At 38.7% G+C, this 22,518-nt stretch overlaps 3 protein-coding genes across 3 annotated transcripts; all 3 read right to left on the bottom strand.

Moving 5' to 3' along the window:
- Positions 1–19,351: 19,351 nt before the first annotated feature.
- Positions 19,352–20,029, bottom strand: LOC138887012 (uncharacterized). The gene has a single exon (XM_070168720.1). It carries the CDS (start codon positions 20,027–20,029, stop codon positions 19,352–19,354), a length of 678 nt encoding a protein of 225 aa, XP_070024821.1.
- Positions 20,030–20,507: 478 nt separating this feature from the next.
- Positions 20,508–21,017, bottom strand: LOC138887011 (uncharacterized). The gene has a single exon (XM_070168719.1). It carries the CDS (start codon positions 21,015–21,017, stop codon positions 20,508–20,510), a length of 510 nt encoding a protein of 169 aa, XP_070024820.1.
- Positions 21,018–21,035: 18 nt separating this feature from the next.
- On the bottom strand, positions 21,036–21,782 carry LOC138887010 (uncharacterized mitochondrial protein AtMg00860-like). The gene has a single exon (XM_070168718.1). The coding sequence runs from the start codon at positions 21,780–21,782 to the stop codon at positions 21,036–21,038; it is 747 nt and encodes a 248-aa protein (XP_070024819.1).
- Between the last annotated feature and the right edge of the window lie 736 nt (positions 21,783–22,518).

Below are 22,518 nucleotides of genomic sequence, written 5' to 3'. Positions count from 1 at the left end.
GGGTACTCTCTAGATTTTGGAGGAAGGTGCTACTAGTATAGTTCCTAGAATTTTGAATACCTTGGAGCCTTGCTATTAATTTCCTTTTTTTTTTCCATTATATCTCCAAAGGTTCTATTTTTCCAAGATTTAACACTACGTATAAAAGAATTGTTGGCCATGAAATAGTCATTGCCAAGCCAGTTTGATTTAACAAGATTTTGAAAATCAGGGTGTTTGCACCAATAAGTCTCTAAGCAGAAAGGTTGTATATGTCTTTGTCTACTTCTAGGGATTAGTTCTATTAGAATAGGATTATGGTATGAGTAGGTTTTAGGTAAATGAATATGGAATAGTTTGGAAATAGGTCACACCATTTTTCATTTCCTAGGGCTTTATCCAATCTCTCCATAATTAAACCTTTATTTTTATGTCTGTGATTTGACCAAGTGTATTTACAGTTTTTATAACCTAAATCCTTAATGTTACAATTTGAAATCTTAGAAATGAGGTATTCTGCTCTATTATTGTTAATGGGTCTCCCCCCATATTTCTTATTTGAACCTAAAATATCAGTGAAATCACCTCCAATCAACTAAGGCCCATTATAATTGTTAGAGATGTTTTCTATGTTATTTCACAAAATATTTCTATATTGATAATCAGTGCTAGCGTAAATAGAAGAAAATAGCCAAGTTTTGCGAATGGGTAATACCTTAATTGTAGCATGGATTTTTTGGTTCCTACGAGTGAAATTGTGGACTGTAACCACCTCATGGTTCCACATGACAACCATTCCACCTGACTGCCCCTCCGCTGGAACCTCGATTAGCTTAGTAAAATCAAAATCCTCAAGCCAATGTTCATGATTAATCATCCTAGTTTCCAGTAGGTTACCATGCAGGGTCGATGAGTATCAATCATCTCCCTAAAATTCCTTCTGAAGTTGTCATTGTTCCCGCCCCGTATATTCCAAATAATAAAATTAGTTGGACGATTTATTGGATGATTTTTATTAGAAGGAAAGATAGGGTTCCTTCGTAGAGATGGCACAAGTATCATGCCCTATTTCCCATAGTTGGATCCTGTGGTGGCCTTATATCTATTGAGCACTTGTAAAGTGCTAGAGGACAGTTGAATATATGGCTCTTCTCCTGCATCTCCCTGAATAGAAACACATTTACCCCATCTAGATTTGAGAATTCTAGGACTTGCTCTAAGGCTAGGTTGAGGGGCTCTTCTATTTCTTCCTCAATTCCTGCTTCTGCCTGGCCTTGTTCTTGCATTGCATATGGGTGGGGTGGTGGTGCATGAGGGTTATCTTGGTTGAGAGGTTGTTCATATAGTTGATGATTGATTTTCCAAGGCATAAAGATGTGATTCAGATGAGTTAGCATCTCTGAGGGGAAGAAGGGAAGATCTGAGAGGATATTTTGTGGTTGAATTGGGTTGAAGTGAGGTGGCATATTTCATTGTTGTACCATTGCTTGAACTAGGTTGGGGTTCAATGATGGTGCTAGAGGGTGCAGAATATTGTTGAGCCAAATTTGGTTCAGGTAGTTGCTCATTTCTAGACCCATCTCCTCCGATATCAATTGTGCTAGGTATTGAGTATTATGAAGGATTACTATTGCCTCCTGGCCATTGACTTGGATACTGAATGAGACTGCATCTCCCATTAACCCCATTTCCATCCATGAGAGTGGTTGGTAGTCTTGGGCTTGAGGGGGTTGGACATAAATCACTTGAGAATTTGCTAGTTGTGGTGGTGCTTGGGGTATATTTTCCATCGTTGGATTTCTGAGTTGCTTTAGTATTTGGATTAATATGTTCCTACTTTTTAGAGAAGATGAGGTTCTTGGCATTTTGAGTGGATTGTTTGGTATTTAATGAGTTTCCAACATGTGTGGAATTTGGGCTATCAATATAGAGGATGGGATTGGTGGTAGAGAAAATGATTGGAGGGCTTCTTGCATGGCCTCTGAATGGTCAACTTTTAGATTTATAGGGTGAATATGAAAGGATTTGGTATCCTTGCATGCTTTGGGTGTTTGATAATCTCAATATTTAGGGAAAGATTGTTGCTTGTATGATCGGTAATAGGAGAATTTGTAGTCTGTTAATTAGTTTGTTTAGTGGCTTGCCATGTAGAGTTGGTAGTTTTATTAGGATTAATGATATCTGTCACACCTCCTTTTTCCGCACCCGCGAGGGTACAAGGGAGTTTTTTCCAATTAAAGGACAATCGAAACGGGATTGGTTTATTTATTTCAGAGTCGCCACTTGGGAGATTTAGGGTGTCCCAAGTCACCAATTTTAATCCCGAATCGAGGAAAAGAATGACTCCATATTACAGTCTGCGTACCAGAAATTCGGATAAGGAATTCTGTTAACCCGGGAGAAGGTGTTAGGCATTCCCGAGTTCCGTGGTTCTAGCACGGTCGCTCAACTGTTATATTCGGCTTGATTATCTGATTTTATACAAATATGAACTTATGTGCAAATTTTAACTTTTTACCGCTTTATTATTATTATTTCAAAAGAATGTGAACATCGCTTAAAACATGTCTTTGGACTGCGTCACATGAAATGCACCCACAATCCGGAACATATTTTATTTGATGTTTTGGGATTTGGATCTGGGTCGCATGAAATGCACACCCAAGCTTAAGAAGGTAAACTATTAAACACGCGCCTAAAGAGACTATCGCGTTATTATTTTGGGGAAGGCCGTGAAATTCGCTAAACAACCCTCCTGAATTCTAGATAATTTTAACACAAGTATTTACTGAGGGCCCGCAATTTGTATTTTTATTCGGCGAGGCTCATCTCATTCTTGTTTTTTTAAAAGAATTTGCAACGTCATGGAAATGCATCTCCGACCACGTCACAATCAATGTACCCGTGATTAGAGACACATTTCGATTTTGTTGAGATTTGGATTTGGGTCACATAAATGTGCACCCAAGTTTAGGGGAGATAACATTATTAAAGGCGCGCCTAAAGCAACTAGCGCATTGTTATTTTGGGGAAGGCCGTAAAATTTGCTAAACGGCATGTCCCGAATTCTAATTATTTTAATATATATATTTTTGTGAGGGCTCCGTAATCTATACATTTTTTATTTTTGGCGAAGCTTGTCTCGCTTTTTTATTATTATTATTTATTTTTATTTTTATATTTTTATTTTTAAAAGGATGTCATTTTTACGCCTTTAACAATACTAAACCTTACGGCTTCTTTACAACTAAAATCTCATAACTTATCAAAATTTAATAAAATAAGTCTGGTGAATGGGTGTTTCGGAAGTGGTAACAACAAGTACTAATGCTAATTTTTCCCGAACGAACTAAGAAAAAGACTGCGAATAAATTAACATCAAACTTGTGTCATAGAACGACTAGCCCAACTTAATTAAATGACATCAAATAAACAAGAATAACACAACGCAAAATGAACAAAATGCATACGATGAAAACACGAGCAGAAAATTATCATACCAATTTCTATATTGCATCTTCGAACATTTAACGTAACATTTCCTTATCTAATACTTGAGGTTTACTAACCTTTGAACCTCAACAACCTCAGAACGACAAACACGATCCCGACGGAACTCAAGCCGGACCTCTCTAAACGAAGAACAACGACGGAACCTCGGACAGCACCTCGACATACCGGACCTCGACGAACCAAAGTCGACCTCGACGAAAAACAAAAAACTCGGCCAAGCAAGATCGCAGCAACCCACCGCTGCTCGGAAATGCAGCTACGACTGCTTGGCATGCAGCAATAGCTGCTCGTTGGACTGAAAATGGCGGACTGGTTCTTGGCTACGGCGAAGGAGAAAAATGGTCGTGGGGCTGCTTGGTTCAGCAGGTGGTGATGGAGGTGGGAGTTGGTTGCGACGGGTTGTCGACGATGGAGCTAGGAGGAGGAGGAATGGTCGTAGGCAGTTTGGGTGGTTTGACGATGCTGAGGAAGCTGGTGGCGACGTGAGGAGATTGTGGTTGAAGGGTCGTTTGGTGCTTTATTGGAGGGGTCGTGACGGAGAGGGGGTCAACTGGAGCGACTAGTTTGGAGGTGGAACGAGGGTGGTGGTGTTTGGTGGGGGTGACGACGGGGTGCGAGGATGGTTTTACGTGAGGGAGTGGTGGTTTTGGGTGTAGGGTTGCTGGTGGTTTTGGGACAATAGGGTTTTTTGTTTTTCTTCTTCTTCTTTCAAAAGAGGAAGAAGATGAATAGTCTCCTCCTCTCAAATTTTAAAAAATCAGTCCCCCCATGCTTTGGCCTTGTCCGTGTATTTGATACACAAAGCCCAGAAAAATGAGCCCCACGCGTGGTGGGGTTCAAGGTTTGTGTCCCCCACGCGTGGTGGGGTTCCCCATGTGTCCTGGACTCGGTTTATTATGGGCTAGGTCCGAAATTAGGCCTAAAACCGGGTAGTTTGAACCCGAATATTATTCTTTTGCCCGGACCCGAGAAATAGGAAACGTTGCTTAACTAGCCCTATGTAAGCAAAACAACTACCAAAAATAAGACTAATATTTAAACAACACTATATCTTTTTTTAAAATATTTTTTCAAGATTTAAAATAGCTACAAAATATTACTAAAACTATTTTTGTAATTTTCGTTTTTATATGTAAAGATAAAATATGAAGTAATATTTTTTTGTATTTTTTCAAAATTATAATGACTGCAAACATTAATAGAACTATATTTTTGTGATTTTCGAATTTATATAAAGTACCAAAATAAAGTACAATTTTTGTATTTTTTTCAAGTTTATGAGAAATACATAAACTAAAATTTATATATGTATTTTTGTGATTTTTTCTTTTTGCAACGAAATAAAGTAAAATAGTTAAAATGGCTATATTAGACCCAATTACATATTTATGCTAACAAAATGTGAAAATTCTCGGGGAGGGTCAAAAATCACGTGCTTACAGCTGCCCTCTTTGACTGGAAACACGAAGAGTTTTCCGACAAAGAACGACTAGACGTGTTTTTGACCCGATCATTATTTGGAGGGACCACACTAGGGAAAAAAAAGAAGGGGATGTGACCGAGCCCTGGTATCTGAGCTGCCTACATATCCTTGGTTATACAAGAATCAGGCCACGTGTAGTTCGGAAATGAGAGAGATGGTAGAGTGTACCGAGGTGAGGAGCCGATCGAGGTGTCGTTCCGTTGAGGTTCCGGTCCGCGGTCCTGTCATTACATCAAAATGAAAACTGAAAAAGACTAACTAAGCCTATCAGCTGCTAGTTACAAGGATTCCTATCTCTAAGTCTTCTGAAACTTGATCTTGAGTCTTGAATGGTGCTTCATACAGACTTTGGATTTGAACCTTGATACTTGCTAGTTGTAGGCGCTAGTTCTTGAGCAGATCACATCTGTTCTCCACATCCGTGCTTCGGATTCATTCATTTTTTCTTTTTCTTCTTTTTTTCTTTTTGTTTTTGTCACTAGCTTTTGTTGACCCTCTCAGACTGTTGACTCGCATTCTTGGGGCGAGCTTCTTGTTGCTTCTATCTTGGATTGAGTGTTGGGGACTTCTATCATAGCCTTCTGCCTTCCAATGGGTTGCGGCTTGACTTTGAACGATGTTCCGCTGTTCTACAGGCGGACCCCTAACTTCTTCAATCTTCGGCATACAACAACCTCCGCTCTACAGGCAGGCTCCTGAAAACCAAAACAAACAACACAAATGAAATTTCCTAACCCAGTTTGCATTGGGAAGGTTTGTGAGTCGTTAGCAAAATCGTAACCCACCGATACTACTGATGCCATGCTGAGAGTGAACTAAAGACTAGACTAGGATGTGCATCTCCTACGAGTAAAACCAAAACTCTTGCTAGCAAATGTGTCTGCTAAAATAAAAACCTCAATGACTCAAACTAGAAAGTGCGTCTTCTATGGTTGAATCGGAAGAGCTAAACTAGGAAGTGCGTCTCCTAAGGGTGAAAACTTCAGTGACTAGAACTAGGAAGTGCGTCTCCTAAAAACTTGAAAGACCTCGATTAGGAAGTGCGTCTCCTACGGGTAGACTTCAAAAAACTAGACTAGGAAGCGCGTCTCCTATGGTCGAACTTAAAATGAATCAAACTAGGAAGTGCATCTCCTAAGGGTGAAATCTCAATTCCGGAAGTGCGTCTCCTGAAATAAAATATAATCTAGAAAGCCAAACTAGGAAGTGCGTCTCCTAAAGCAAAAGTATAACCTGAGCGAACCAGACTAGGAAGTGTGTCTCCTAATAATGAAAACTTAATTCAGGAAGCGCGTTTCCTGTGCATGAAATTAAACTTAGGAAGTGCATCTCCTAGGGGTAAAATAGTCTTAGGAAGTGCGTCTCCCATGGGTGAACCTTAATGATTTTGAGCTAGGAAGTGTGTCTCCTATGAATGAAAATAATTTAGGAAGTGCGTCTCCTATGCGTGAAATCTTAATTTAGGAAGTGCGTCTCCTATGAATGAAAATAATTTAGGAAGTGCGTCTCCTATGCGTGAAATCTTAATTTAGGAAGTGCGTCTCCTATGGGGTAAAATAGTCTTAGGAAGTGCGTCTCCTACGGGCAAAACTAAACTTTAAGGAAGTGCGTCTCCTATTGGGTACAATAGACTTAAGGAAGTGCGTCTCCTGTGGGCACAATAAACTTAGGAAGTGCGTCTCTTATTGGTAGAACTGAACTTAGGAAGTGCGTCTCCTATGGTAAAACTGAACTTTAGGAAGTGCGTCTCCTATTGGTAGAACTGAACTTAGGAAGTGCGTCTCCTATGGTAGAACTGAACTTAGGAAGTGCATCTCCTATTGGGTACAATAAACTTAGGAAGTGCGTCTCCTATTGGTAGAACTGAACTTAGGAAGTGCGTCTCCTATGATAAACTGAACTTAGGAAGTGCGTCTCCTATGGTAGAACTGAACTTAGGAAGTGCGTCTCCTATTGGGTACAATAAACTTAGGAAGTGCGTCTCCTATTGGTAGAACTGAACTTAGGAAGTGCGTCTCCTATGATAAACTGAACTTAGGAAGTGCGTCTCCTATTGGTAGAACTGAACCTAGGAAGTGCGTCTCCTATGGTAGAACTGAATTTAGGAAGTGCGTCTCCTATTGGTACAACTATTCTTAGGAAGTGCGTCTCCTATTGGTGAAACTTGTTTAGGAAGTGCGTCTCCTATTGGTGAAACTTATCTTAGGAAGTGCGTCTCCTTAGGAAGTGCGTCTCCTATTGGTGAAATTATTCTTAGGATGTGCGTCTCCTTAGGAAGTGCGCCTCCTATTGGTGAAACTTTGCTTAGGAAGTGCGTCTCCTATTGGTGAAACTTAGCTTAGGAAGTGCGTCTCCTATGGGTACAATTATACTTAGGAAGTGCGTCTCCTGTTGGTGAAATAAACTTAGGAAGTGCGTCTCCTATTGGTGAAATAACTTAGGAAGTGCGTCTCCTATTGGTAAAACTTGGCTTAGGAAGTGCGTCTCCTACTGGTGAAACTATTTTTAGGAAGTGCGTCTCCTTAGGATGTGTGTCTCCTATTGGTGAAACTTTTCTTAGGAAGTGCGTCTCCTCTTGGTGAAATTGACTTAGGAAGTGCGTCTCCTAATGGTGAAACTTATCTTAGGATGTGCGTCTCCTATTGGTGGAATAAACTTAGGATGTGCGTCTCCTCTTGGTGAAACTATTTTTAGGAAGTGCGTCTCCTTAGGACGTGCGTCTCCTATTGGTGAAACTTTTCTTAGGAAGTGCGTCTCCTCTTGGTGAAATTGACTTAGGAAGTGCGTCTCCTAATGGTGAAACTTATCTTAGGATGTGCGTCTCCTGTTGGTGGAATAAACTTAGGATGTGCGTCTCCTCTTGGTGAAACTATTTTTAGGAAGTGCGTCTCCTTAGGACGTGCGTCTCCTCTTGGTGAAATTGACTTAGGAAGTGCGTCTCCTAGTGGTGAAACTTATCTTAGGATGTGTGTCTCCTATTGGTGAAACTTAACTTAGGATGTGCGTCTCCTATTGGTAAAAATAAACTTTAGGAGGAAATACATCTCCTATGGGTAAAAAACAAACTTAGGAGGAAATGCATCTCCTAAGGGTGAAACTAAAACAAACTTAGGAGGAAATGCATCTCCTATGGGTGGAACTAAAACAAACTTAGGAGGAAATGCATCTCCTATGGATGAAACTAAAACAAACTTAGGAGGAAATGCATCTCCTATGGGTAAAGACGTGGAATGTATTCCCTTGTTATACAGGTGGGCGCCTAATGGTAAAGACACAAAATGTATTCCCTTGTTATACAGGTGGGCGCCTAAAATATGAAATGCACAGACAAAAGTATTCCTCTCGTTATTCAGGTGGGCGCCTGTCTAAACTAAGACATAAAGTATTCCTCTCGTTATTCAGGTGGGCGCCTGTTGGTAAAGACACAAAATGTATTCCCTTGTTATACAGGTGGGTGCCTAACTTCAACACTTGGAATGAAAAGACTGAAATGTATTCCTCTCGTTATACAGGTGGGCGTCTGGCCAAACTAAGACATAAAAGTATTCCTCTCGTTATTCAGGTGGGCGCCTGGTAGTAAAGACATGAAAAATGATATGCCCGCATTATACTGGTGGGTGACCTAGAACAGAAATGAAAAGACAGAAATGTATTCCCGCATTATACTGGTGGGTGACCTAGAAAGACAATAACTTTGAAAATAAGATCCTATTTGAGGGCGGATGAACCCAAACATATCCTATTCGAGGGCGGATGAACCCGAAATATCCTGTTTGAGGGCGGATGAACCCGACATATCCTATTTGAGGGCGGATGAACCCGACATATCCTGTTTGAGGGCGGATGAACCCGACATATCCTATTTGAGGGCGGATGAACCCAACATATCCTATTTGAGGGCGGATGAACCCAAACTATCCTATTTGAGGGCGGATGAACCCGACATATCCTGTTTGAGGGCGGATGAACCCGACATATCCTATTTGAGGGCGGATGAACCCAACATATCCTGTTTTGAGGGCGGATGAACCCAACATATCCTATTTGAGGGCGGATGAACCCGACATATCCTATTTGAGGGCGGATGAACCCAACATATCCTATTTGAGGGCGGATGAACCCGACATATCCTGTTTTGAGGGCGGATGAACCCGACATATCCTTAAGACTTGAAAATATCTTAACGCGAAAACTTGCTGGGGATTATTTACTTACCTGCTGGGGGATAAAATGTTATCAGCTGGGGATACCTGTCTTCCAGAAAATTTTCTAAATGGAAGGAAAATTTTCTGCCCCAGTTTGATAATATCGCTTGTGGCATGCAGTTTTGGCATCAATGCCATTTCCGTTACCTGCTTCAAATCAAATAAAATTTTGTTAGTTTAAAACATGGTGGTTGGTTGTGATACTCCTACTGGGATGGTTTTTCCTTTCTCCTTCCTTGCTCTGCGCTCCACAACTTGTTGGGGATGATATTATTTGTTGGGGACAATCCCTTCCTGCTGGGGATATCCCTCTTCTTTTGTGACATAGCTCAGAAACTGGCATTTCCCCGACCTTTTAGTCTAGTATAAATTTCCCAAATCATGCTCATTTCTCTCCTTGATTTGCCCACGGGCTTTGGCCTTGAGGTTTATAACCTTTGATTTTGGCAAGGGTATCCCTCTTGACACTTGTCAATCCTTCTGTCAATTCCTTTTTGCTGGGGATATCTTTTTGACACTGGCCTCGCGTTTGTTCCCTGCTGACTATACCACTTGGATGTACTAGTCAGATCTCATTTTGGAAAGCTGATGGCCTATTTTGAAGTCAATTCACACTTGTTCGGACCAAACAGACTCTATTGGGGATTTTTCTATGACAGGAAAAAAGATAAAAGGGAACAGAATAAAAGGACAAAAGGAACAAGATGACCTTTTAACAAAAGAAACTATATAAAAAAACCTATCAAACGCAGATACCGACTCTAATGGCCATGACATACGTATGTGGCCTATCCTCTACCGTCAATCATCTTTCAAGATCTTCAATTGGCGATTCCCCACCTGATTCTCAATCCTATTCGACTTGTAGTGCCCGAAGGGTTTTCACTATCAAGTCTCTCTCATTTTGGCTTTTCTCTCAGCTTTCATCGACTTATGGTGCCTGTGAAGGTTTTCACCGATAAGACTCTCTCATTTGTATCACTTTCCAGCTGGGGATTTGGAGTGTCGCCGGTATGACTCTTTTTGTTGGAGATTAGAGTCCTTTCTGCTGTGGAACAGAATGTTATGTTCGCCGGTAAGACTCTCATTTGTCTGACTTGACATCTTTTGAAGACTGGTCAGAAGGTCTTTCTTTCCGTAATGTGGGTTTTGGATAAGGCTAGAAAAAAAAGGGTATTAAAGGCTCAAAAATGCATTAATTTTGGGTTATTAATTACAACCTTCGGAATTAGATTTATTTACAACAAACGCAACTTTTGCCCCAGTTTCTTGCTTGGGGATATTTTAATTGATTTTTTTTCATTTTTCAAAACTATGACCGAGCCGTGAAGCGCCTACGTATCCTCTTTGAGGAATCAGGTCAAACGTAGTTCCCAATTCCTCTTTTTTTCTTGTGACTTTCTTTTCACTCATTTCTTATCTTTCTTTTCTTTTTCCTTTTGCTTTTTTTTCTTGCTTGTTTTTTTTTTGTTTTTTGTTGTTTTGCTATTCTTTTTTTTATCTTCCATGTTCGCATCTTCTAGTCGTTGCTACTGATTCCGAACGAGGGGTATGAAAGAAAATAAATAAGGCTCAAAAAAGGTAACGAAGGATAGAGTGTTTAGGTAGCAGAACAAAATGTCTTCGTCATTCCAGTTTTCGAACATGCCAAGTGCAAACAACACAATTTAAATTTGTAGCCTCTTCTGATGGTGCCGGACTTGACAATTATATTCACATTTACTTTTTCATTTGTCACTTCTAAACCACCATTGGGCGACACTCTCATTCTCATTATTATGAACGACCCTCATGTCAATTTAGGCGAATCTTTCTTTAACGGTTTTCTTTGTGTTTAACTTGCCCCAGTTCCACATGACTCGGGCTCCAAATAATCTTGAACCGTTCTTATTTCCTTTAAATGCTTTGATCACCTTCCCAGGGTTTTATGATTAACTTTAAGATTAGGCCCGAACTGTGTGTGCATGTCATGTCACTAGAATCGGCACTGAACAAAATGACAAAGGACTAAACGAAAAGATGACTGGAAATAATAAAGACCGGATTTTGCATTAGACTACCGGTGAAATGGTTTGAATAACAAAACAAAACAAACCAGAACAAAATCTTAAAACAAACTGGACAAAATTTAAACAACCGCTATGACAAAACGGAAAGCTAAGACAGTTTGACACAAGACAGTATCCGAATTACAATCCTAATAATCCGAACAATCAGAAATGACAACAAAATAAACCACCAAATGCCTCTTTCTTGCTAACCAAGGAACGGAGCGTCCTCCCACTTTATCAAATTGGCATCTTAGCCACTGAGCTTCGCATCAGTATTGCCAAGACCATTATCAGCTTTAATATCATCATCCTCCGTCAGCAAGTTCCCAATAGGATTTGAGTGCTTCTGTTATCAGGCCTGATCCCCGCAGAGTGTGTATCATGAGGTGCAAGTAAAGGATTCTGGGTGTCATTGTCTGGCTTACCACAAACCAACCACCTTAACTTTCTTTGCAAAACAAACAGGTTAGAATGGACTTAGTCGGTCCTCATTATTGACAACATCTTTTTTTTTCTTTTTTCTTTTTTTCGATTTTTTTTCATTCATTTTTCCCTTTTTCATTTCTTTTTTTTTCATTCTTTTTTTTCATTTTTTTTCTTTTTGTTGTGGTCGAATCTTATGGAGATTGCCTACGTATCATGTCCCCGCATGAATCAGACTTTGCGTAGTTCGGACCAATAAGAGATAAACAATAACAAACAATTTTTCAATTTTCATATTAAAACAAACTGGGTTTCGAAGGTTTGAAGATGACCTTCAAACTCGAAAATCAAATAACCCATATATCTTAATCAAGAGATTTATAAACTCAAAAACAAAAGGCTAACTCCCTTTCTCTGTTCGACAAATGCAACCAAATGGTTATTTTTGCAAATGTGGCCCCTTCCGAATTTCCCATGAATTTTGAGGCTGGGGAGGATTATTTTATGACACTTTTACAAACTTGTCTGTTCTTTTATGAAAATAACCTTTAGACAACTGACAGATACTCTAAGGCTATTTCGGCAAGAACGGTTTAAGACGCGGCCGAAGCTGGCTCGGCTTATTTTATTTTTTCATTTTTTTTTAAAACATCCAAACGGCATTCACCTGACCGTTGACTCTTTGTTTTTTTTTTAAAAAAACTTACGATAAAAACCTTGTGTTGCAAACACGGCCTTTCGACGTCTCGGGGACGAAGCTTTTTAAGGCTGTGTGGGTCAACTGGACCAAACTCCTAGACATGACCCAAAAGGTGGCTGTTTACGCAAAGTCAGCCTTCCGGCGTCCCTTTCGGGAACATTCGGCTATTTATGACAAACAGCATCTCCTGACTTAGTTATGACTCTTTTATTGTTTTTCAAAAATAGGAAACTCAATATTGCAAACACGGCCTGTCAACGTCTCGGGGACGAAGATTTTTAAGGCTGTGTGGGTCAACTGGACCAAATCTTAAAAAATGACCCAAAGGTGGCTGTTTATGCAAAGTCAGCCTTCCGGCGTCCCTTTCGGGAACATTCGGCTATGTCTTGATAAAACAGCGTCACCCGACTTCTTTATGACAAAATTAAAATTTGACATGTTTTTTTATTGGCTATTTTTAGCAAAAGGGGAGGTTGGACACCGCCCGACTTGTTTATGACCAAATTAAAATTTTGACACATTTTTTATTTATTTATTTTTGTTTTTGGCTATTTTAGCAAATTGGGGGTTGGACCCGATAAGGGTTGCCTACGTATCTCACATCCGGTGAGAATCAAACCCGCGTAGTTCGGGCAGATCATGAATAAGTAAATGAACTAACATTTTTTTTAATTGGAATTTGTGAAAGAACTGCTTCAAAAGAAGAAAGGAAGTATTTTTTTTGATTTTTGATTGATTTTCTTTTTAAAAGAAACACTTCTAAGATATATTTTTTGAATTTTCATTTGCATTATTTTTTATTCTAAAGAAAAAGAAGAATATATTTTTTGGAATTATACCTTTAATAAAAGAAATGCTTCTAAAATGTTTTTTTTGAATTTTCTTTTCAATTTTTGAAAGAAGAATCAAAATATTTTCGGATTTGTTTTTTATATTATATTTTTTTTATTTTATTTTAAAAAAAACAATTAGAAAGACTTTCTAAAGAAGTCAATAATGGAAAATATTTTTGGATTATTTGTTTTGAAAATGGGGATTCTAAAAACTTTTGGCAAGACAAATGTTCTTGCAACAGATAAAGATATATATACATTTTTTGGAAATAAAGAAAAACTTTTTGGATTTTATATATATATATATATATATGCAATAATAAAACCACTTTCAACGCCCGACTCCCTTTTTTTTTTTAACATAATAAAACTTTTGGACTTTTTGGACTTTTTGACATTTTTTCAAAAAAAGGCTTGCTAATAAAACAACTTTAATAAGACATTTTTTTTTTATTTTCTCAAAATTTCGGCAGAGCTTCGACTGTACTCGGACTTTTTCTCTACGCTGTTATTTTCTCCTCTTTTTCACGGTTTTCTAATATGTGGAAAATGATGACAACATACAAAATCTTTTTGAATTTTCATGCTTTTTCCTTTTTTCATATATATATATATATATATATATATATATATATATACATATTTAATTTATTATTATTTTCAAAAATGTGGCATGGGAGACATAAGGATTTCCAAGACATCTTGGATTCCGCAAATGTTCCCCATGCGCTTTTCCCAAAATATGAAGCATGGGGGACATATGGAATTCCAAGACTTCTTGGATTCCACAAATGTTCCCCATGTGCTTTTTCCCAAAAATGAAGCGTGGGGGACATCGGGAATTCCAAGGCTTCTTGGATTCCATAAATGTTCTCCATGCTTTGATTAAAATAAAATCAGGCTGGAAATGACCAAATGACCCTTTCGCCCTTGACTAAATACAACATGTAGCACATAGGATGCCCAAAGCTGGTCTATTATTTTCAGGTTGCTTGTCCTAGAAGGACCCAACCCCTGTGTTGAGTCCCCTAAGTCAAATGCACATGATGCAAATAAACGTTCCTACTAGGGATTCGGCATGAAGCTGAGTTATTCTAGGTTCAAAACCTGGGTGTTTGATCTAGACCTGGCTTACCCGAGCGGACAGCTCGAGCCGAGGGGGGCAGCGTACCGGGAATACAGAAGCTTCACCGGCTTAGCAACTTATCCGAACCTCGTTCTAAATTGGGATTTGACACTATACAGAAAAGAAGTCATACGAAGTACACCCTTCTTCATGATTTAGAAGACTCAGAAAGGATAGGGGTTTCGGCACAGTTTATATACAGTTCACGTAATATCAAAGCGGTAAAAGCAACATTTAGCACATTAGGCTCAAAACATGTAATAAAATCAGATAATAAATAAAGCCAAATAATAACAATTATTCTAAGCTCGAATTTCTAACCCTGAACCAGTGGTTCTGGGTTACATCCCCAGCAGAGTCGCCAGAGCTGTCACACCTCCTTTTTCCGCACCCGCGAGGGTACAAGGGAGTTTTTTCCAATTAAAGGACAATCGAAACGGGATTGGTTTATTTATTTCAGAGTCGCCACTTGGGAGATTTAGGGTGTCCCAAGTCACCAATTTTAATCCCAAATCGAGGAAAAGAATGACTCCATATTACAGTCTGCGTACCAGAAATTCGGATAAGGAATTCTGTTAACCCGGGAGAAGGTGTTAGGCATTCCCGAGTTCCGTGGTTCTAGCACGGTCGCTCAACTGTTATATTCGGCTTGATTATCTGATTTTATACAAATATGAACTTATGTGCAAATTTTATCTTTTAACCGCTTTATTATTATTGTTTTTAAAAGAAATGTGAACATCGCTTAAAACACGTCTTTGGACTGCGTCACATGAAATGCACCCACAATCCGGAACACGTTTTATTTGATGTTTTGGGATTTGGATTCGGGTCGCATGAAATGCACACCCAGGCTTAAGAAAGTAAAATATTAAACACGCGCCTAAAGAGACTATCGCGTTATTATTTTGGGGAAGACCGTGAAATTCGCTAAACGGTCCTTCCGAATTCTAATTAAACCATACATTTTGTGAGGGCCCCGCAATCTATACGTTTTATTTGGCGAGGCTCGTCTCATTTTTATTTTTAAAGGATAAACCTACAATGACTATATTTTCTATTAAGTTCGTCTCTAAAATAAAAGAAAATCTCTTAATTATTTACATGCTGAAAAACGTAACTTATTAGTTATTAGTTTACGGCTAATGCAACTAGCGCATTGTTATTTTGGGGAAGGCCGTAAAATTTGCTAAACGGCATGTCCCGAATTCTAATTATTTTAATATATATATTTTTGTGAGGGCTCCGTAATCTGTACATTTTTTATTTTTGGCGAAGCTTGTCTCGCTTTTTTATTATTATTATTTATTTTTATTTTTATATATTTTTTTTAAAAGGATGTCATTTTTACGCCTTTAACAATACTAAACCTTACGGCTTCTTTACAACTAAAATCTCATAACTTATCAAAATTTAATAAAATAAGTCTGGTGAATGGGTGTTTCGGAAGTGGTAACAACAAGTACTAATGCTAATTTTGCCCGAACGAACTAAGAAAAAGACCGCGAACAAATTAACATCAAACTTGTGTCATAGAATGACTAGCCCAACTTAATTAAATGATATCAAATAAACAAGAATAACACAACGCAAAATGAACAAAATGCATACGATGAAAACACGAGCAGAAAATTATCATACCAATTTCTATATTGCATCTTCGAACATTTAACGTAACATTTCCTTATCCAATACTTGAGGTTTACTAACCTTTGAACCTCAACAACCTCAGAACGACAAACACGATCCCGACGGAACTCAAGCCGGACCTCTCTGAACGAAGAACAACGACGGAACCTCGGACAGCATCTCGACATACCGGACCTCGACGAACCAAAGTCGACCTCGACGGAAAACAGAAAACTCGGCCAAGCAAGATCGCAGCAACCCACCGCTGCTCGAAAATGCAGCTACGACTGCTTGGCATGCAGCAATAGCTGCTCGTTGGACTGAAAATGGCGGGCTGGTTCTTGGCTACGGCGAAGGAGAAAAATGGTCGTGGGGCTGCTTGGTTCAGCAGGTGGTGATGGAGGTGGGAGTTGGTTGCGACGGGCTGTCGACGATGGAGCTAGGAGGAGGAGGAATGGTCGTAGGCAGTTTGGGTGGTTTGACGATGCTGAGGAAGCTGGTGGCGACGTGAGGAGATGGTGGTTGAAGGGTCGTTTGGTGGTTTACTGGAGGGGTCGTGACGGAGAGGGGGTCAACTGGAGCGACTGGTTTGGAGGTGGAACGAGGGTGGTGGTGTTTGGTGGGGGTGACGACGGGGTGCGAGGATGGTTTTACGTGAGGGAGTGGTGGTTTTGGGTGTAGGACAGTAGGGTTTTTTGTTTTTCTTCTTCTTCTTTCAAAAGAGGAAGAAGATGAATAGTCTCCTCCTCTCAAATTTTAAAAAATCAGTCCCCCCATGTTTTGGCCTTGTCCGTGTATTTGATACACAATGCCCAGAAAAATGAGCCCCACGCGTGGTGGGGTTCAAGGTTTGTGTCCTCCATGCGTGGTGGGGTTCCCCATGTGTCCTGGACTCGGTTTATTATGGGCTAGGTCCGAAATTAGGCCTAAAACCGGGTAGTTTGAACCCGAATATTATTCTTTTGCCCGGACCCGAGAAATAGGAAACGTTGCTTAACTAGCCCTATGTAAGCAAAACAACTACCAAAAATAAGACTAATATTTAAACAACACTATATCTTTTTTTTAAATATTTTTTCAAGATTTAAAATAGCTACAAAATATTACTAAAACTATTTTTGTAATTTTCGTTTTTATATGTAAAGATAAAATATGAAGTAATATTTTTTTGTATTTTTTCAAAATTATAATGACTGCAAACATTAATAGAACTATATTTTTGTGATTTTCGAATTTATATAAAGTACCAAAATAAAGTACAATTTTTGTATTTTTTTCAAGTTTATGAGAAATACATAAACTAAAATTTGTATATGTATTTTTGTGATTTTTTCTTTTTGCAACGAAATAAAGTAAAATAGTTAAAATGGCTATATTAGACCCAATTACATATTTATGCTAACAAAATGTAAAAATCCTCGGGGAAGGTCAAAAATCACGTGCTTACAATATCTTTGTTAATATCTATTAGCATGTCACTTTTTTCATTACTAGTAGAAGTAGGCACGTATGAGTTTGGTATTGCCAGGTCATTTGCCTTTTGTGTCCATATGGCTAATTGCATGGGAGGTTTTAGGAGGAATATTTTTTTCATTTATTTTAATTTCGTCCAAAACCATGTGCTCTTCATCTAGGATGTTGAAGTGGTTTTGGATTGGAAGAGTGGGTTTGTCTATATTCTTCCTGGTTGTAATGTTCTTAGCAGGGTCTTTTGATTTATATTGTAAAACTTGAGTATTGATGTACTTACCTGTGTTTGTATTGTATAGATTTACTAAGATACCTGGACCTTGGATATTCTCCTTTGGGGTGTGGTTATTTGCCAGATTTTTTGTCACATTCTGTCTCTTACCTTTGTTGAAAGTGACCGTTTTCCATTTGCCCTCTTGGTTCTCCTCGATTGACCTTAGTGTAGTAGTATCTGAGCAGGAGTTTAATTTTGTGTTTTGCTGGCTAAACATACATATAGTAGAGGGGTGTCCCCATCTTCCACATTTCATACATAGTAGATTTTTTTCTTCATAGTGAATATACTGCTTATGAGTACCAATATAGATGAATGGTTGCACTGGGAGATCCAACGAAATTTCCACATAGAGCCTAGCATAGTGACCCATCATTGTTGTTGATGTGCAAACATTAATTTTCAGTAAACGACTAATGGAATTGCCAATTTTCTCAAATATTTTTCCATCATAAAACTCTGTTGGTAATTGTGGCAATCTAATCTATATTGTTGAGGTAGTTAGTTTTTCGTTGGCAGCCATAAAGTTTGGTTTCCATCTGATCACAGAAAGGTAATTCCCATTTACAAACTATGGGCCTTGATGAAGTGTTTTCTCCATATTTTCCTTTTTTTGAATTTGATGATAAAATAATCTTCTCCCAGATCGATTAAGGAGAAGATTTTCATTGGTCTCCAAAGCTCTTGATTTTTTTTAAGTATTGGTGCATCATGCATTTGCCAAACAGTTTGATAATGATGAAATATTGCTATGGTTCATAAATTCTTTATTTATCATCCTCCATAAGATTGATCAATTTAATGCCTCGAGTGAGGGGGTGTATTAAATTTGCCATTGCTTCTCCTTCTTCTGAAAAAGATTCTGACAGCTCTATGTTGGATTGGTTATCGTTTGGGGTTAAAACCATATGATCTGAAGATGTGACCATGTCCCTTTATGACGTTTTAGCTTTTCCACCATCCTGGTCTGTTGTAGATGTTTGTCATGTTTCTTTTAAGCACATTAGGATATGTACCCAAACAAAATTGGTTCTATAATTTGGTGCATACCATTAAATCTAGGTTCAAGATCTGGTCTAGTTAGTGATCTTGAGTATGTGTGGTCATAAGAATCACGTAGTAATGTACGGTAGCCTAGTCCACATTTCCATTATGTAATGATCTCAATGAGAACTAAAGAATTTAAACAACTAAATTACAGAATTAAAAGGAATTTTGGGATAATTTTCTGTTTATATTAATGAAAAAAAGAAGTTGAACTACAATGGTAAAATGAAAATAACTATCTCCTAAATTGGAATTCCATAGTTGAGGAAATCTGCAGAATGAAGAAGAAAGAAGGAGAAGCTAGAAGAGAATCGAGAGAGAGAGAACAGAGATTGAGTGAGGAAAGAGAAGAGAGAATATTGACGTGATGATTGTTGCCTTCTCTTTCCGTTGAAGGTGGTTATAACAATTACAAGCTGATGTAGCCTCATCCTGGTCCTTGTAGCTTATTAACTCTAATTTAATTTCAATAGTGTATATGAATTTCTGTTAACTCCCTTTCATGATTTCTGTTACAGCCGATCTTCAACTTTTCACTTTGAACCCAACTAACAACAATGATATTTTTGGGAATTAATGGATCATTACATACCCCACCTCTTCAAAGAGTCCTTGTCCTCAAGGGTTGGAGTCGAAGTTTGGAAACTTGGCTTTGATGAACTGATAATCCTCCCACGTGGCATCTTCTGGAGGTAGATTTGACCATTGCACCAATACACTAACCACAACAGCATTGTTCCTCTTTATTAGCTGCCTTTGTAGAATTGCCATTGTCTTTACTAAGAATTGGCCATCTTTACCCGTGATAGGCAGAGTGGTCTGCACTACCGCTCTATTATCCACCTTCCTCTTGAGTATATAGACATGGAACACAGGGTGGACTTTGGATTCAGGAGGAAGGTCTAATTTGTAAGCCACTATACCAACTCTAGCCAGAATCTTATAGGGGCCATAATACCTAGAGCTCAGTTTTAGGTTCTTTCTCAATACAAGGGATGTTTGTCTATAAGGTTGCAGTTTCAAATAGACCATGTCACCCACTTGGAATTCCCTATCTGAACTTCTTTTGTCAGCATAGTATTTCATCCTTTCTTGAGCTTTAATGAGGTTGTCTTTCAATAGTTGTTGCATCTGTTGCCTTCTCATCACTGTATCTTCAGCACCTTGTAACACTGTCTCCAATAAGGGTCCTAAGGATAGTTGAGGGGGAGTGTAACCATACAAGGCCTCAAAGGGGTGCATTGCAGGCTGGTGTGGAAGTTGGTGTTGTACCACCATTTTGCAGCAGTCAGCCATTGCTTTCATTGTGTTGGTCTACTAGCAGTCATGCACCCGAGATAGTTCTCTAAACATTTATTGACTCTTTCAGTTTGGTCATCACTTTGAGGGTGGTAAGTAGTGTTGTAGTGTAGTTGAGTCCCCAATAGCTTGAATAAGGATTTCCAAAAGTTGCTTAGGAATACTTTATCTCTGTCAGTTACTATTGACTCAAGAGTGCCATGTAAGCAATGTATCCTCTTCCAGAACACATCAGCTACTGTTGCTACTATATAAGGGTGAGCAAGAGCTATGAAATGGGCATGGTCATTCGATCAACCAGTACAAGGATCACTTCTTTGTTCTGGGACTTGGGTAAACCTTCTATGAAGTCCATACTAATGTGGCTCCAAGCTTAGTTAGGAATGGGTAGAGGCTACAATAATCCTGGATAGGTCGTGTTGTCATCCTTGCTCTTGAGGCAAATATCATAGTTGGCCACATAGTCAATGGCCATCTACTTTATTCTAGGCCAATAGAACACCTGTGATAACCTTTTTAGAGTTCCAAGCTGTCCTGAACGTCCACCTATAGGAGAATCATAGAATGTGGAGATCAGCTGAGTTTTGAGATCGCCATTAGTACCAATATAGATCTTTCCCTTTCTTCTGAGTATGCTAGAAGTGTAATGCCAAATGTTAGGTCCTTGTAGAGTTACTGTTGTCTGACTGATCACTTCTGTAGCTTTAGAGTCTCCTTTATAACTGTGTGTTATCTCCTGCATCCAAGAAGGAACTGAGACACTGATTGCCTGCAATGTTCCTTGAGATTGGCCTATGTGACATTCTGAATCTTCCTGTTGCCTAGAGAAGGCATCAACTACCCTATTTTCAGCCCCTTTCTTGTACTGTACTTCATAATCCAGCCCAAGTAACTTGGTCAATCCCTTCTGTTGTAAAGCAAAAGTAACTTTTTGTTCCAGGAGGTATTTCAAGCTATGGTGGTCAGTTCTAACCACAAAATGCATGTACTGTAAATAGCGCCTTCACTTGTCAACTGCATTCAACAAGTCCATATACTCCTTCTCATAGATTGAGTTACCCCTGTGCCTTTGATACAAAACCTTGCTAAAATAGGTTATTAGTCTACCCTCTTGCATAAGCACAACTCCAATGCCACCTTGACTGGCATATGTCTCCACTATGAACTCCTTAATGTAGTCAGGTAAGGCCAACACTAGTGTAGAAGATATAGCTTTCTTGAGAGTTGTAAAGGCTAGATCAGCTTCATCATTCCATTTAAAAGCATCCCTTTTGAGTAAGTCAATTAAGGGTCTACAAATGATTTCATAGTTAGCAATATACTTCCTACAGTATCCAGTCAATCCCAAGAATACCCTAAGTGCCCTCACTGAGTTTGGTCTAGGCCAGTCGAGCATAGCTTGTATTTTAGATGGATCAGTAGACGCTCCTTCAGCAGTTATGATATGTCCTAAGTACTCAACTTTAGACTGACCAAATGAGCATTTAGACTTTTTAGCAAATAAGGAATGTTCCTTTAAGGAAGCAAAGACAGCAATTAGATGAGTCACATGATCTCTTTCAGCTAAATTGTAAATAAGGATGTCATCAAAAAAGACCAATACAAACTTTCGAAGGAAAGGTTGAAAAACCTGATTCATCAAAGATTGAAAGGTAGCTGATGCATTTGTTAATCCAAATATCATCACATTGAACTCATAATAGCCTAAATGAGTTCTGAAAGCTATCTTATATGCATCTTCTAACCTCATTCTGATCTGATGATAACCATCTCTCAAATCTACCTTGGAAAAGATCACATATCAACTTAGTTCATCTAAGAGGTCATCCATAATAGGTATAGGATACTTGTCCTTTACTGTGATGTCATCCAGCCCTCTATAATCTACACAGAAACTTCAAGTCCCATCCTTCTTTTTGATAAGCAATGTTGATGATGAGAAGGGTGATTGACTATGCTATATTATGCCATTAGTGAGCATCTTCTTAACCTGCCTTTCCAACTTATCCTTCTGATAGTAGTTGTATCTGTAAGGCCTCAGGCTGACTGACATGGCTCCAAGCTTTAGAGGAATGATGTGATCTAAGGTCTTGACAAGGGGTAAAGATTTGGGTTTTGCAAACTAGGGGTGGGCATCGGTCAGTTCGGTTCAGTTGTGAATATTATCGGTTCTTTATATCGGTTATCGATTTATAAATATACTAAATCGATAACCGAACTGATAAGATATTATTTATTGAGTATCGGTTAGTCGGTTATCAATCCTTATCGGTTTACCTGATAAGAATAAAAACTATCCAAAAATTTATTATAGGAATCGTGACCATATTATTAAGAGAAAGGAATTGAATTTTTCCTCTTAAGAGAAGAGGGATTAAATTTCAACTTAGAAAAAACTTTCTTTGCATTTGAAAATTTCAATGAATGATCTTAATTTTTAAAATTATAAGTTAATAGGAGTAAGGGATAAGACATTCAACAATCTA

This window comes from Nicotiana sylvestris, chromosome 3, assembly GCF_000393655.2.
Source record: "Nicotiana sylvestris chromosome 3, ASM39365v2, whole genome shotgun sequence".
In the NCBI taxonomy this organism is placed as follows: domain Eukaryota; kingdom Viridiplantae; phylum Streptophyta; class Magnoliopsida; order Solanales; family Solanaceae; genus Nicotiana; species Nicotiana sylvestris.
This window is presented reverse-complemented; position numbering and strand designations above follow the sequence as displayed.

Bases quoted from the DNA above. Each gene is read 5' to 3' on its own strand.
- LOC138887012 (XM_070168720.1), bottom strand. From the start codon at position 20,029: ATGGCTGACTGCTGCAAAATGGTGGTACAACACCAACTTCCACACCAG.
- LOC138887011 (XM_070168719.1), bottom strand. From the start codon at position 21,017: ATGCATTTTGTGGTTAGAACTGACCACCATAGCTTGAAATACCTCCTG.
- LOC138887010 (XM_070168718.1), bottom strand. From the start codon at position 21,782: ATGAGGTTAGAAGATGCATATAAGATAGCTTTCAGAACTCATTTAGGC.